Source organism: Taudactylus pleione, unplaced genomic scaffold (genome assembly GCF_031769625.1).
Source record: "Taudactylus pleione unplaced genomic scaffold, aTauple2 ptg001020l, whole genome shotgun sequence".
Classification (NCBI taxonomy): Eukaryota; Metazoa; Chordata; class Amphibia; order Anura; family Myobatrachidae; genus Taudactylus; species Taudactylus pleione.
Genome location: NW_028285421.1, coordinates 526,135 through 544,164, shown reverse-complemented (window position 1 = coordinate 544,164; position 18,030 = coordinate 526,135). Strand labels below are relative to the sequence as shown.

General features: G+C 49.1%; 1 protein-coding gene across 1 annotated transcript in view; it reads right to left on the bottom strand.

Annotated features, from left to right (window-relative positions):
- LOC148454249 (uncharacterized) overlaps positions 1-18,030 on the bottom strand; it is a 236,274-nt gene that overhangs the window by 51,512 nt on the left and 166,732 nt on the right. The window contains exon 10 of the mRNA XM_088461130.1: positions 12,217-12,233. Coding sequence (XP_088317256.1) covers positions 12,217-12,233 — 17 coding nt within the window. The remainder of the gene's footprint in view (positions 1-12,216; positions 12,234-18,030) is intronic.

The window sequence follows — 18,030 nt, the reverse complement described above, 5'->3', positions numbered from 1 at the left end:
TATAGGCTCACACACACACACACATAGTCACCTCTATAGGCTCCACACACACACAGTCACCTCTATAGGCTCCACACACACACACACACAGTCACCTCTATAGGCTCACACACACACACAGTCACCTCTATAGGCTCACACACACATAGTCACCTCTATAGCCTCACACACACATAGTCACCTCTAAAAGGCTCACACACACACAGTCACCTCTATAGGCTCTCACACACACACAGTCACCTCTATAGGCTCACACACACACACACACATAGCCACCTCTATAGGCTCTCAAACACACACAGTCACCTCTATTGGCTCCCACACACACAGTCACCTCTATAGGATCACACACACACACAGTCACCTATATAGGCTCACACACACACACACACACACACACACAGTCACCTCTATAGGCTCTCACACACACAGTCACCTCTATAGGCTCTCACACACACAGTCACCTCTATAGGCTCACACACACACAGTGACCTCTATAGGCTCTCACACACACACAGTCACCTCTATAGGATCACACACACACAGTCACCTCTATAGGCTCACACACACAGTCACCTCTATAGGCTCTCACACACACACAGTCACCTCTATAGGATCACACACACACAGTCACCTCTATAGGCTCTCACACACACAGTCACCTCTATAGGCTCTCACACACACACAGTCACCTCTATAGGCTCCACACACACACAGTCACCTCTATAGGCTCCACACACACACAGTCACCTCTATACCCTCACACACACACACAGTCACCTCTATAGGCTCCACACACAGTTACCTCTATAGGCTCACACACACACACATAGTCACCTCTATAGGCTCCACACACACACAGTCACCTCTATAGGCTCCACACACACACACAGTCACCTCTATAGGCTCACACACACACACAGTCACCTCTATAGGCTCACACACACATAGTCACCTCTATAGCCTCACACACACATAGTCACATCTAAAAGGCTCACACACACACAGTCACCTCTATAGGCTCTCACACACACACAGTCACCTCTATAGGCTCACACACACAAACACACATAGTCACCTCTATAGGCTCTCAAACACACACAGTCACCTCTATAGGCTCTCACACACACAGTCACCTCTATAGGATCACACACACACACAGTCACCTCTATAGGCTCACACACACACACACACACACAGTCACCTCTATAGGCTCTCACACACACACACACAGTCACCTCTATAGGCTCACACACACACACACACACACACACATAGTCACCTCTATAGGCTCTCACACAGTCACCTCTATAGGCTCACACACACATAGTCACCTCTATAGGCTCCACACACACACAGTCACCTCTATAGGCTCCACACACACACACAGTCACCTCTATAGGCTCACACACACACACAGTCACCTCTATAGGCTCACACACACATAGTCACCTCTATAGCCTCACACACACATAGTCACCTCTAAAAGGCTCACACACACACAGTCACCTCTATAGGCTCTCACACACACACAGTCACCTCTATAGGCTCACACACACACACACATAGTCACCTCTATAGGCTCTCAAACACACACAGTCACCTCTATAGGATCTCACACACACAGTCACCTCTATAGGATCACACACACACACAGTCACCACTATAGGCTCACACACACACACACACACACACACACACACACACACACACACACACAGTCACCTCTATAGGCTCTCACACACACACAGTCACCTCTATAGGCTCTCACACACACAGTGACCTCTATAGGCTCTCACACACACACAGTCACCTCTATAGGATCACACACACAGTCACCTCTATAGGCTCACACACACAGTCACGTCTATAGGCTCTCACACACACACAGTCACCTCTATAGGATCACACACACACAGTCACCTCTATAGGCTCTCACACACACACAGTCACCTCTATAGGCTCTCACACACACACAGTCACCTCTATAGGCTCCACACACACACAGTCACCTCTATAGGCTCCACACACACACAGTCACCTCTATACCCTCACACACACACACAGTCACCTCTATAGGCTCCACACACAGTTACCTCTATAGGCTCACACACACACACACATAGTCACCTCTATAGGCTCCACACACACACAGTCACCTATATCCCCTCACACACACACACACACACAGTCACCTCTATAGGCTCTCACACACACACAGTCACCTCTATAGGCTCACACACACACACACATAGTCACCTCTATAGGCTCCACACACACACACACATAGTCACCTCCATAGGCTCCACACACACAGTCACCTCTATAGGCTCACACACACACACAGTCACCTCAATATGCTCACACACAGTCACCTCTATACCCTCACACACACACACACACAGTCACCTCTATAGGCTCTCACACAGTCACCTCTATAGGCTCACACACACACACACATAGTCACCTCTATAGGCTCCACACACACACAGTCACCTCTATAGGCTCCACACACACATACAGTCACCTCTATAGGCTCACACACAGTCACCTCTATAGGCTCCACACACACACTGTCACCTCTATAGGCTCTCACACACACACACAGTCACCTCTATAGGCTCCACACACACACAGTCACCTCTATAGGCTCACACACACACACACATAGTCACCTCTATAGGCTCCACACACACACACAGTCACCTCTATACCCTCACACACACACACATAGTCACCTCTATAGGCTCCACACACACACAGTCACCTATATCCCCTCACACACACACAGTCACCTCTATAGGCTCTCACACACACACAGTCACCTCTATAGGCTCACACACACACACATAGTCACCTCTATAGGCTGCACACACACATACACACATAGTCACCTCTATAGGCTACACACACACATAGTCACCTCTATAGGCTACACACACACACAGTCACCTCTATAGGCTCACACACAGTCACCTCTATAGGCTCACACACACACACACACACACACACACACATAGTCACCTCTATAGGCTCCACACGCACACACAGTCACCTCTATAGGCTCACACACAGTCACCTCTATAGGCTCACACACACAGTCACCTCTATAGGCTCACACACATAGTCACCTCTATAGCCTCACACACACATAGTCACCTCTATAGGCTCACACACACAGTCACCTCTATAGGCTCTCACACACACACAGTCACCTCTATAGGCTCACACACACACACACATAGTCACCTCTATAGGCTCTCACACACACACAGTCACCTCTATAGGCTCACACACAGTCACCTCTATAGGCTCCACACACACACACAGTCACCTCTATAGGCTCTCACACACACACACAGTCACCTCTATAGGCTCCACACACACACAGTCACCTCTATAGGCTCACACACACACATAGTCACCTCTATAGGCTCCACACACACACAGTCACCTCTATAGGCTCACACACACAGTCACCTCTATAGGCTCACACACAGTCACCTCTATAGGCTCACACACACACACACACAGTCACCTCTATAGGTTCACACACAGTCACCTCTATAGGCTCCGCACACAGTCACCTCTATAGGCTCTCTCTCACACACACACACACTGTCACCTCTATAGGCTACACACACACACAGTCACCTCTATAGGTTCACACACAGTCACCTCTATAGGCTCCACACACACACACACAGTCACCTCTATAGGCTCTCACACACACACACACACTGTCACCTCTATAGGCTACACATACACACAGTCACCTCTATAGGGTCACACACACACACAGTCACCTCTATAGGCTCATACACACACAGTCACCTCTATAGGCTCACACACACACAGTCACCTCTATAGGCTCCACACACACACACACACACAGTCACCTCTATAGGCTCCACACACACACAGTCACCTCTATAGGATCATACACACAGTCACCTCTATAGGTTCACACACATACACACAGTCACCTCTATAGGATCACACACACAGTCACCTCTATAGGATCACACACACAGTCACCTCTATAGGCTCATACACACACACACAGTCACCTCTATAGGCTCACACACACATACAGTCACCTCTATAGGCCCACACACACAGTCACCTCTTTAGGCTCACATACACACACACATAGTCACCTCTATAGGATCACACACACACACACACACACACACACACATAGTCACCTCTATAGGATCACACACACACAGTCACCTCTATAGGCTCCCACACACACACACACAGTCACCTCTATAGGATCACACACATACACACAGTCACCTCTATAGGCTCTCACGCACACACACACAGTCACCTCTATAGGCTCACACACACACACACACAGTCACCTCTATAGGCTCACACACACACAGTCACCTCTATAGGCTCCACACACACACAAACAGTCAGCTCTATAGGCTCCCACACACACAGTCACCTCTATAGGATCACACACACACAGTCATCTCTATAGGCTCTCACACACACACACTCACCTCTATAGGCTCTCACACACACACACACACACATAGTCACCTCTATAGGCTCCACACACACACACATAGTCACCTCTATAGGCTCCAGACACACACACACAGTCACCTCTATAGGCTCACACACACACACACAGTCACCTCTATAGGCTCACACACAGTCACCTCTATACCCTCACACACACACACACACACAGTCACCTCTATAGGCTCTCACACAGTCACCTCTATAGGCTCTCACACACACACATAGTCAACTCTATAGGCTCCACAAACACAGTCACCTCTATAGGCTCCACACACACACACACACACACACACACACACACACACAGTGACCTCTATAGGCTCACACACAGTCACCTCTATAGGCTCCACACACAGTCACCTCTATAGGCTCTCACACACACACACACACAGTCACCTCTATAGGCTCTCACACACACACACACACACACACACACACATAGTCACCTCTATAGGCTCCACACACACACACACAGTCACCTCTATACCCTCACACACACACACATAGTAACCTCTATAGGCTCCACACACACACAGTCACCTATATCCCCTCACACACACACAGTCACCTCTATAGGCTCTCACACACACAGTCACCTCTATAGGCTCACACACACACACACACACACATAGTCACCTCTATAGGCTCCACACACACACACACACACACACACACACACACACACACACACACACACACACAAAGTCACCTCTGTAGGCTCACACACACACACACAGTCACCTCTATAGGCTCACACACACACACACAGTCACCTCTATAGGCTCTCACACAGTCACCTCTATAGGCTCACACACACACACATAGTCATCTCTATAGGCTCTACACACACAGTCACCTCTATAGGCTCCACACACACACACACACAGTCACCTCTATAGGTTCACACACAGTCACCTCTATAGGCTCCACACACAGTCACCTCTATAGGCTCTCACACACACACACTGTCACCTCTATAGGCTACACACACACAGTCACCTCTATAGGGTCACACACACACACACACACATGGTCACCTCTATAGGCTCCACACACACTCACACAGTCGCCTCTATAGGCTCACACACACAGTCACCTCTATAGGCTCACACACAGTCACCTCTATAGGCTCACACACACACACACACAGTCACCTCTATAGGCTCCACACACACACAGTCACCTCTATAGGCTCCACACACACACAGTCACCTCTATAGGATCACACACATACACACAGTCACCTCTATAGGATCACACACATACACACAGTCACCTCTATAGTATCACACACACAGTCACCTCTATAGGATCACACACACAGTCACATCTATAGGCTCATACACACACACAGTCACCTCTATAGGCTCACACACACATACAGTCACCTCTATAGGCTCACATACACACACACATAGTCACCTCTATAGGATCACACACACACACACACATAGTCACCTCTATAGGATCACACACACACAGTCACCTCTATAGGCTCACACACACACACACACACACAGTCACCTCTATAGGATCACACACATACACACAGTCACCTCTATAGGCTCCCACACACACACACAGTCACCTCTATAGGCTCACACACACACAGTCACCGCTATAGGCTCCACACACACACACACAGTCAGCTCTATAGGCTCCCACACACACAGTCACCTCTATAGGATCACACACACACAGTCACCTCTATAGGCTCTCACACACACACAATCACCTCTATAGGCTCTCACACACACATAATCACCTCTATAGGCTCTCACACACACAGTCACCTCTATAGGCTCTCACATACACACATTGGCCCTCATTCAGAGCCGTACGCTCTGAGCAGAGCGCACGCTCTGAATGAGGGCCGGGCTCCATTTTCATGGAGCGTCCTCCTGGACGCTCGTATAGCTGTGGGTCACCACCCACAGGCTATACGAGCGTGCATTGTGATGGCCGCGATGGTCGAGACCATCACGACCATCGAAATTGCGAGCCGGAGCCTGCGGTTGAGGTTTTCAACCGCAAGCTCCGGAGTGATTTTGGCTCTATCAGAGCCAAAATCTCTCCCACTGACATCACTAGTGATGTCAGTGGGCCGGCTTCTGACGGGAGGCGTTCCCGTGGGAACGCCCCCGTCAGTGAGGCACGCCCCCGGCACGCCCACCAAAGGGGGCGTGCTGTCAATCAACATTGACAGCACGCCCCCTTTGATCGGACACAACGAGCGAAGGACTTTCGTTCGCTCGTCGCGTCTGGCGCATGCGCACGACGGAGCTCCCTCCGTCGTGCGCATGCTCAGTCCATAACATCGACCCACTTGCGAGCGGATAGCTGCTCGCGAGTGGGTCTGAATCAGGCCCATAGTCACCTCTATAGGATCACACACACACATAGTCAACTCTATAGGCTCACACACACACACACATAGTCACCTCTATAGGCTCACACACACACACACACACACACACACAGTCACCTCTATAGGCTCACACGCACATAGTCACCTCTATAGGCTCACACACACACACACAGTCACCTCTATAGGCTCTCTCACACACACAGTCACCTCTATAGGCTCTCTCACACACACACATAGTCACCTCTATAGGCTCACACACACACAGTCACCTCTATAGGCTCCCACACACATAGTCACCTCTATAGGCTCACACACGCACAGTCACCTCTATAGGCTCACACACATACACACAGTCACCTCTATCGGCTCTCACATACACACAGTCATCTCTATAGGCTCTCACACAGTCACCTCTGTAGGATCACACACACACAGTAACCTCTATAGGCTCTCACACACACACAGTCACCTCTATAGGATCACACACACACACAGTCACCTCTATAGGCTCACACACACCACACACAGTCACCTCTATAGGCTCTCACACACATACAGTCACCTCTATAGGCTCTCACACACACACAGTCACCTCTATAGGATCACACACACACAGTCACTTCTATAGGATCACACACACACACACACACACAGTCACCTCTATAGGCTCACACACATACACACAGTCACCTCTATAGGATCACACACACATAGTCACCTCTATAGGCTCACACACACAGTCACCTCTATAGTATCACACAGACATAGTCACCTCTATAGGCTCACACACACACACAGAGTCACCTCTATAGGATCACACACATACACACAGTCACCTCTATAGGATCACACTCACACAGTCACCTCTATAGGCTTCCACACACACACACACAGTCACCTCTATAGGATCACACACATACACACAGTCACCTCTATAGGATCACACACACACAGTCACCTCTATAGGCTCACACACACACACACAGTCACCTCTATAGGCTCATACACACACAGTCACCTCTATAGGCTCACTCACACACACAGTCACCTCTATAGGCTCACACACACACAGTCACCTCTATAGGCTCTCACACACACACACTCACCTCTATAGGCTCTCACACACACACACATAGTCACCTCTATAGGCTCTCTCACACACACAGTCACCTCTATAGGCTCTCTCACACACACACATAGTCACCTCTATAGGCTCACACACACACAGTCACCTCTATAGGCTCCCACACACATAGTCACCTCTATAGGCTCACACACGCACAGTCACCTCTATAGGCTCACACACAGTCACCTCTATAGGCTCTCACATACACACAGTCATCTCTATAGGCTCTCACACAGTCACCTCTGTAGGATCACACACAGTAACCTCTATAGGCTCTCACACACACACAGTCACCTCTATAGGATCACACACACACACAGTCACCTCTATAGGCTCACACACACCACACACAGTCACCTCTATAGGCTCTCACACACATACAGTCACCTCTATAGGCTCTCACACACACACAGTCACCTCTATAGGATCACACACACACAGTCACTTCTATAGGATCACACACACACACACACACACAGTCACCTCTATAGGCTCACACACATACACACAGTCACCTCTATAGGATCACACACACATAGTCACCTCTATAGGATCACACACACATAGTCACCTCTATAGGCTCACACACACAGTCACCTCTATAGGCTCACACACACACAGAGTCACCTCTATAGGATCACACACATACACACAGTCACCTCTATAGGATCACACTCACACAGTCACCTCTATAGGCCTCCACACACACACACAGTCACCTCTATAGGATCACACACATACACAAAGTCACCTCTATAGGATCACACACACACAGTCACCTCTATAGGCTCACACACACACACAGTCACCTCTATAGGCTCATACACACACAGTCACCTCTGTAGGCTCACTCACACACACAGTCACCTCTATAGTCTCACACACACATACAGTCACCTCTATAGGCTACCACACACACAGTCACCTCTATAGGCTCCCACACACACACACACACACACACAGTCACCTCTATAGGCTCACACACACACACACAGTCACCTCTATAGGCTCACACACACACACAGTCACCTCTATAGGCTCACACACACACAAAGTCACCTCTATAGGCTCCTACACACACACACAGTCACATCTATAGGCTCACACACACACAGTCACCTCTATAGGATCACACACATACACACCTCTATAGGCTCCCACACACACACAGTCACCTCTATACGCTCATACACACATACCGTCACCTCTATAGCCTCACACACACACACAGTCACCTCTATAGGATCACACACACACACAGTCACCTCTATAGGCTCACACACACACACAGTCACCTCTATAGGCTCATACACACACAGTCACCTCTATAGGCTCACACACACACACACAGTCACCTCTATAGGCTCACACACACACACACAGTCACCTCTATAGGCTCACACACACACAGTCACCTCTATAGCCTCACACACACACACAGTCACCTCTATAGGCTCATACACACACAGTCACCTCTATAGGCTCACACACACACACAGACAGTCACCTCTATAGCATCACATACACACACACACACACACACACATAGTCACCTCTATAGGCTCACACACACACAGTCACCTCTATAGGCTCACACACACACACAGTCACCTCTATAGGCTCGCACACACACACACAGTCACCTCTATAGGCTCTCTCACACACACAGTCACCTCTATAGGCTCACACACACACAGTCACCTCTATAGGCTCACACACACACACACAGTCACCTCTATAGACTCACACACACAAAGTCACCTCTATAGGCTCACACACACACAGTCACCTCTATAGGCTCACACACACACACAGTCACATCTATAGGATCACACACACACAGTCACCTCTATAGGATCACACACAAATTGTCACCTCTCTAGGATCACACACACACACACACACACACACACAGTCACCTCTATAGGATCACACACACACAGTCACCTCTATAGGCTTCCACACACACACACACACAGTCACCTCTATAGGATCACACACATACACACAGTCACCTCTATAGGATCACACACACACAGTCACCTCTATAGGCTCACACACACACACAGTCACCTCTATAGGCTCATACACACACAGTCACCTCTATAGGCTCACTCACACACACAGTCACCTCTATAGGCTCACACAAACACACACAGCCACCTCTATAGGCTCCCACACACACAGTCACCTCTATAGGCTCCCACACACACAGTCACCTCTATAGGCTCCACACACACACACAGTCAGCTCTATAGGCTCCCACACACACAGTCACCTCTATAGGATCACACACACACAGTCACCTCTATAGGCTCTCACACACACACACTCACCTCTATAGGCTCTCATACACACACACATAGTCACCTCTATAGGCTCCACACACACACACACATAGTCACCTCTATAGGCTCCAGACACACACACACAGTCACCTCTATAGGCTCACACACACACACACACACACAGTCACCTCTATAGCATCACACACAGTCACCTCTATACCCTCACACACACACACACAGTCACCTCTATAGGCTCTCACACAGTCACCTCTATAGGCTCTCACACACACACATAGTCAACTCTATAGGCTCCACACACACACAGTCACCTCTATAGGCTCCACACACACACACACACACACAGTGACCTCTATAGGTTAACACACAGTCACCTCTATAGGCTCCACACACAGTCACCTCTATAGGCTCTAACACACACACACACACACACAGTCACCTCTATAGGCTCTCACACACACACACACACATAGTCACCTCTATAGGCTCCACACACACACACACAGTCACCTCTATACCCTCACACACACACACATAGTCACCTCTATAGGCTCCACACACACACAGTCACCTATATCCCATCACACACACACAGTCACCTCTATAGGCTCTCACACACACAGTCACCTCTATAGGCTCACACACACAGTCACCTCTATAGGCTCACACACACACACACACACACACACACACTCACACTCACCTCTATAGGCTCCACACACACACACACAGTCACCTCTATAGGCTCACACACAGTCACCTCTATACCCTCACACACACACACACACACAGTCACCTCTATAGGCTCTCACACAGTCACCTCTATAGGCTCACACACACACACACACACATAGTCACCTCTATAGGCTCTACACACACAGTCACCTCTATAGGCTCCACACACACACACAGTCACCTCTATAGGTTCACACACAGTCACCTCTATAGGCTCCACACACACACACAGTCACCTCTATAGGCTCTCACACACACACACACACACACACTGTCACCTCTATAGGCTACACACACACACAGTCACCTCTATAGGCTCTCACACACACACACACACACACACATAGTCACCTCTATAGGCTCCACACACACACACACAGTCGCCTCTATAGGCTCACACACACAGTCACCTCTATAGGCTCACACACAGTCACCTCTATAGGCTCACACACACACACACAGTCACCTCTATAGGCTCCACACACACACACAGTCACCTCTATAGGCTCACATACACACAGTCACCTCTATAGGCTCACACACACACACAGTCACCTCTATAGGCTCCCACACACACAGTCACCTCTATAGGCTCACACACACACACAGTCACATCTATAGGCTCCACACACACACAGTCACCTCTATAGGCTCCACACACACACAGTCACCTCTATAGGATCACACACATACACACAGTCACCTCTATAGGATCACACACATACACACAGTCACCTCTATAGTATCACACACACAGTCACCTCTATAGGATCACACACACAGTCACATCTATAGGCTCATACACACACACAGTCACCTCTATAGGCTCACACACACATACAGTCACCTCTATAGGCTCACATATACACACACATAGTCACCTCTATAGGATCACACACACACACACACACACACACTCACCTCTATAGGATCACACACATACACACAGTCACCTCTATAGGCTCCCACACACACACACACAGTCACCTCTATAGGATCACACACACACAGTCACCTCTATAGGCTCACACACACACACACACACACTCACCTCTATAGGATCACACACATACACACAGTCACCTCTATAGGCTCCCACACACACACACACAGTCACCTCTATAGGCTCACACACACACACAGTCACCGCTATAGGCTCCACACACACACACACAGTCAGCTCTATAGGCTCCCACGCACACAGTCACCTCTATAGGATCACACACACACAGTCACCTCTATAGGCTCTCACACACACACAATCACCTCTATAGGCTCTCACACACACATAATCACCTCTATAGGCTCCACACACAGTTACCTCTATAGGCTCCACATACACACAGTCACCTCTATACCCTCACACACACACACAGTCACCTCTATAGGCTCCACACACAGTTACCTCTATAGGCTCTCACATACACACATTGGCCCTCATTCAGAGCCGTACGCTCTGAGCAGAGCGCACGCTCTGAATGAGGGCCGGGCTCCATTTTCATGGAGCGTCCTCCTGGGCGCTCGTATAGCTGTGGGTCACCACCCACAGGCTATACGAGCGTGCATTGTGATGGCCGCGATGGTCGAGACCATCGCGACCATCGAAATTGCGAGCCGGAGCCTGCGGTTGAGGTTTTCAACCGCAAGCTCCGGAGTGATTTTGGCTCTATCAGAGCCAAAATCTCTCCCACTGACATCACTAGTGATGTCAGTGGGCCGGCTTCTGACGGGAGGCGTTCCCGTGGGAACGCCCCCATCAGGGAGGCACGCCCCCGGCACGCCCACCAAAGGGGGCGTGCTGTCAATCAACATTGACAGCACGCCCCCTTTGATCGGACACAACGAGCGAAGGACTTTCCTTCGCTCGTCGCGTCTGGCGCATGCGCACGACGGAGCTCCCTCCGTCGTGCGCATGCTCAGTCCATAACATCGACCCACTTGCGAGCAGACAGCTGCTCGCGTGTGGGTCTGAATCAGGCCCATAGTCACCTCTATAGGATCACACACACACATAGTCAACTCTATAGGCTCACACACACACACACACATAGTCACCTCTATAGGCTCACACACACACACACACACATAGTCACCTCTATAGGCTCACACGCACATAGTCACCTCTATAGGCTCACACACACACACACAGTCACCTCTATAGGCTCTCTCACACACACAGTCACCTCTATAGGCTCTCTCACACACACACATAGTCACCTCTATAGGCTCACACACACACAGTCACCTCTATAGGCTCACACACACATAGTCACCTCTATAGGCTCACACACACACAGTCACCTCTATAGGCTCACACACATACACACAGTCACCTCTATAGGCTCACACACATACACACAGTCACCTCTATAGGCTCTCACATACACACAGTCATCTCTATAGGCTCTCACACAGTCACCTCTGTAGGATCACACACACACAGTAACCTCTATAGGCTCTCACACACACACAGTCACCTCTATAGGATCACACACACACACACACAGTCACCTCTATAGGCTCACACACACCACACACAGTCACCTCTATAGGCTTTCACACACATACAGTCACCTCTATAGGCTCTCACACACACACAGTCACCTCTATAGGATCACACACACACAGTAACTTCTATAGGATCACACACACACACACACACACACAGTCACCTCTATAGGCTCACACACATACACACAGTCACCTCTATAGGATCACACACACATAGTCACCTCTATAGGCTCACACACACAGTCACCTCTATAGGATCACACACACACAGTCACCTCTATAGGCTCACAAACACACACAGAGTCACCTCTATAGGATCACACACATACACACAGTCAACTCTATAGGCTTCCACACACACACACAGTCACCTCTATAGGATCACACACATACACACAGTCACCTCTATAGGATCACACACACACAGTCACCTCTATAGGATCACACACACACACAGTCACCTCTATAGGCTCCTACACACACAGTCACCTCTATAGGCTCAATCACACACACAGTCACCTCTATAGGCTCATACACACACACAGTCACCTCTATAGGCTACCACACACACAGTCACCTCTATAGGCTCACACACACACAGTCACCTCTATAGCCTCACACACACACACAGTCACCTCTATAGGCTCATACACACACAGTCACATCTATAGGCTCTCACACACACACAGACAGTCACCTCTATAGCATCACACACACACACACACACACACAGTCACCTCTATAGGCTCACACACACACACACAGTCATCTCTATAGGCTCACACACACACACAGTCACCTCTATAGGCTCCCACACACACACACAGTCACCTCTATAGGCTCTCTCACACACACCTCTATAGGCTCACACACACACAGTCACCTCTATAGGCTCACACACACACACACAGTCACCTCTATAGGCTCACACACACACAGTCACCTCTATAGGCTCACACACACATAGTCATTTCTATAGGATCACACACACACACAGTCACCTCTATAGGATCACACACATACACACAGACAGTCACCTCTATAGGATCACACACACACAGTCACCTCTATAGGCTTCCACACACACACACAGTCACCTCTATAGGATCACACACATACACACAGTCACCTCTATAGGATCACACACACACAGTCACCTCTATAGGCTCACACACACACAGTCACCTCTATAGGCTCACACACATACACACAGACAGTCACCTCTATAGCATCACACACACACACACACACACACACATAGTCACCTCTATAGGCTCACACACACACACAGTCACCTCTATAGGCTACCACACACACAGTCACCTCTATAGGCTCCCACACACACACACACACAGTCACCTCTATAGGCTCACACACACACACACACACAGTCACCTCTATAGGCTCACACACACAGTCACCTCTATAGGCTCACACACACACAAAGTCACCTCTATAGGCTCCTACACACACACACAGTCACATCTATAGGCTCACACACACACACAGTCACCTCTATAGGATCACACACATACACACCTCTATAGGCTCCCACACACACACAGTCACCTCTATACGCTCATACACACATACCGTCACCTCTATAGCCTCACACACACACACAGTCACCTCTATAGGATCACACACACACACACACACACACACACACACACACACACAGTCACCTCTTTAGGCTCACACACACACACAGTCACCTCTATAGGCTCATACACACACAGTCACCTCTATAGGCTCACACACACACACACAGTCACCTCTATAGGCTCACACACACACAGTCACCTCTCTAGGCTCATACACACACAGTCACCTCTATAGCCTCACACACACACACAGTCACCTCTATAGGCTCATACACACACAGTCACCTCTATAGGCTCACACACACACACACACAGACAGTCACCTCTATAGCATCACACACACACACATAGTCACCTCTATAGGCTCACACACACACAGTCACCTCTATAGGCTCGCACACACACACACAGTCACCTCTATAGGCTCTCTCACACACACAGTCACCTCTATAGGCTCACACACACACAGTCACCTCTATAGGCTCACACACACACACACAGTCACCTCTATAGGCTCACACACACACAGTCACCTCTATAGGCTCACACACACACACAGTCACATCTATAGGATCACACACACACAGTCACCTCTATAGGATCACACACAAATTGTCACCTCTCTAGGATCACACACACACACACACAGTCACCTCTATAGGATCACACACACACAGTCACCTCTATAGGCTTCCACACACACACACAGTCACCTCTATAGGCTCACACACACCACACACAGTCACCTCTATAGGCTTTCACACACATACAGTCACCTCTATAGGCTCTCACACACACACAGTCACCTCTATAGGATCACACACACACAGTAACTTCTATAGGATCACACACACACACACACAGTCACCTCTATAGGCTCACACACATACACACAGTCACCTCTATAGGATCACACACACATAGTCACCTCTATAGGCTCACACACACAGTCACCTCTATAGGATCACACACACACAGTCACCTCTATAGGCTCACAAACACACACAGAGTCACCTCTATAGGATCACACACATACACACAGTCAACTCTATAGGCTTCCACAGACACACACAGTCACCTCTATAGGATCACACACATACACACAGTCACCTCTATAGGATCACACACACACAGTCACCTCTATAGGATTACACACACACACAGTCACCTCTATAGGCTCCTACACACACAGTCACCTCTATAGGCTCAATCACACACACAGTCACCTCTATAGGCTCATACACACACACAGTCACCTCTATAGGCTACCACACACACAGTCACCTCTATAGGCTCACACACACACAGTCACCTCTATAGCCTCACACACACACACAGTCACCTCTATAGGCTCATACACACACAGTCACATCTATAGGCTCACACACACACACAGACAGTCACCTCTATAGCATCACACACACACACACACACACACACAGTCACCTCTATAGGCTCACACACACACACACAGTCATCTCTATAGGCTCACACACACACACAGTCACCTCTATAGGCTCCCACACACACACACAGTCACCTCTATAGGCTCTCTCACACACACCTCTATAGGCTCACACACACACAGTCACCTCTATAGGCTCACAAACACACACACAGTCACCTCTATAGGCTCACACACACACAGTCACCTCTATAGGCTCACACACACACAGTCACATCTATAGGATCACACACACACAGTCACCTCTATAGGATCACACACATACACACAGACAGTCACCTCTATAGGATCACACACACACAGTCACCTCTATAGGCTTCCACACACACACACAGTCACCTCTATAGGATCACACACATACACACAGTCACCTCTATAGGATCACACACACACAGTCACCTCTATAGGCTCACACACACACAGTCACCTCTATAGGCTCACACACATACACACAGACAGTCACCTCTATAGCATCACACACACACACACACACACACACATAGTCACCTCTATAGGCTCACACACACACACAGTCACCTCTATAGGCTACCACACACACAGTCACCTCTATAGGCTCCCACACACACACACACACAGTCACCTCTATAGGCTCACACACACACACACACACAGTCACCTCTATAGGCTCACACACACAGTCACCTCTATAGGCTCACACACACACAAAGTCACCTCTATAGGCTCCTACACACACACACAGTCACATCTATAGGCTCACACACACACACAGTCACCTCTATAGGATCACACACATACACACCTCTATAGGCTCCCACACACACACAGTCACCTCTATACGCTCATACACACATACCGTCACCTCTATAGCCTCACACACACACACAGTCACCTCTATAGGATCACACACACACACACACACACACACACACACACACACACAGTCACCTCTTTAGGCTCACACACACACACAGTCACCTCTATAGGCTCATACACACACAGTCACCTCTATAGGCTCACACACACACAGTCACCTCTATAGGCTCACACACACACAGTCACCTCTCTAGGCTCATACACACACAGTCACCTCTATAGCCTCACACACACACACAGTCACCTCTATAGGCTCATACACACACAGTCACCTCTATAGGCTCACACACACACACACACAGACAGTCACCTCTATAGCATCACACACACACACATAGTCACCTCTATAGGCTCACACACACACACACAGTCACCTCTATAGGCTCACACACACACAGTCACCTCTATAGGCTCGCACACACACACACAGTCACCTCTATAGGCTCTCTCACACACACAGTCACCTCTATAGGCTCACACACACACAGTCACCTCTATAGGCTCACACACACACACAC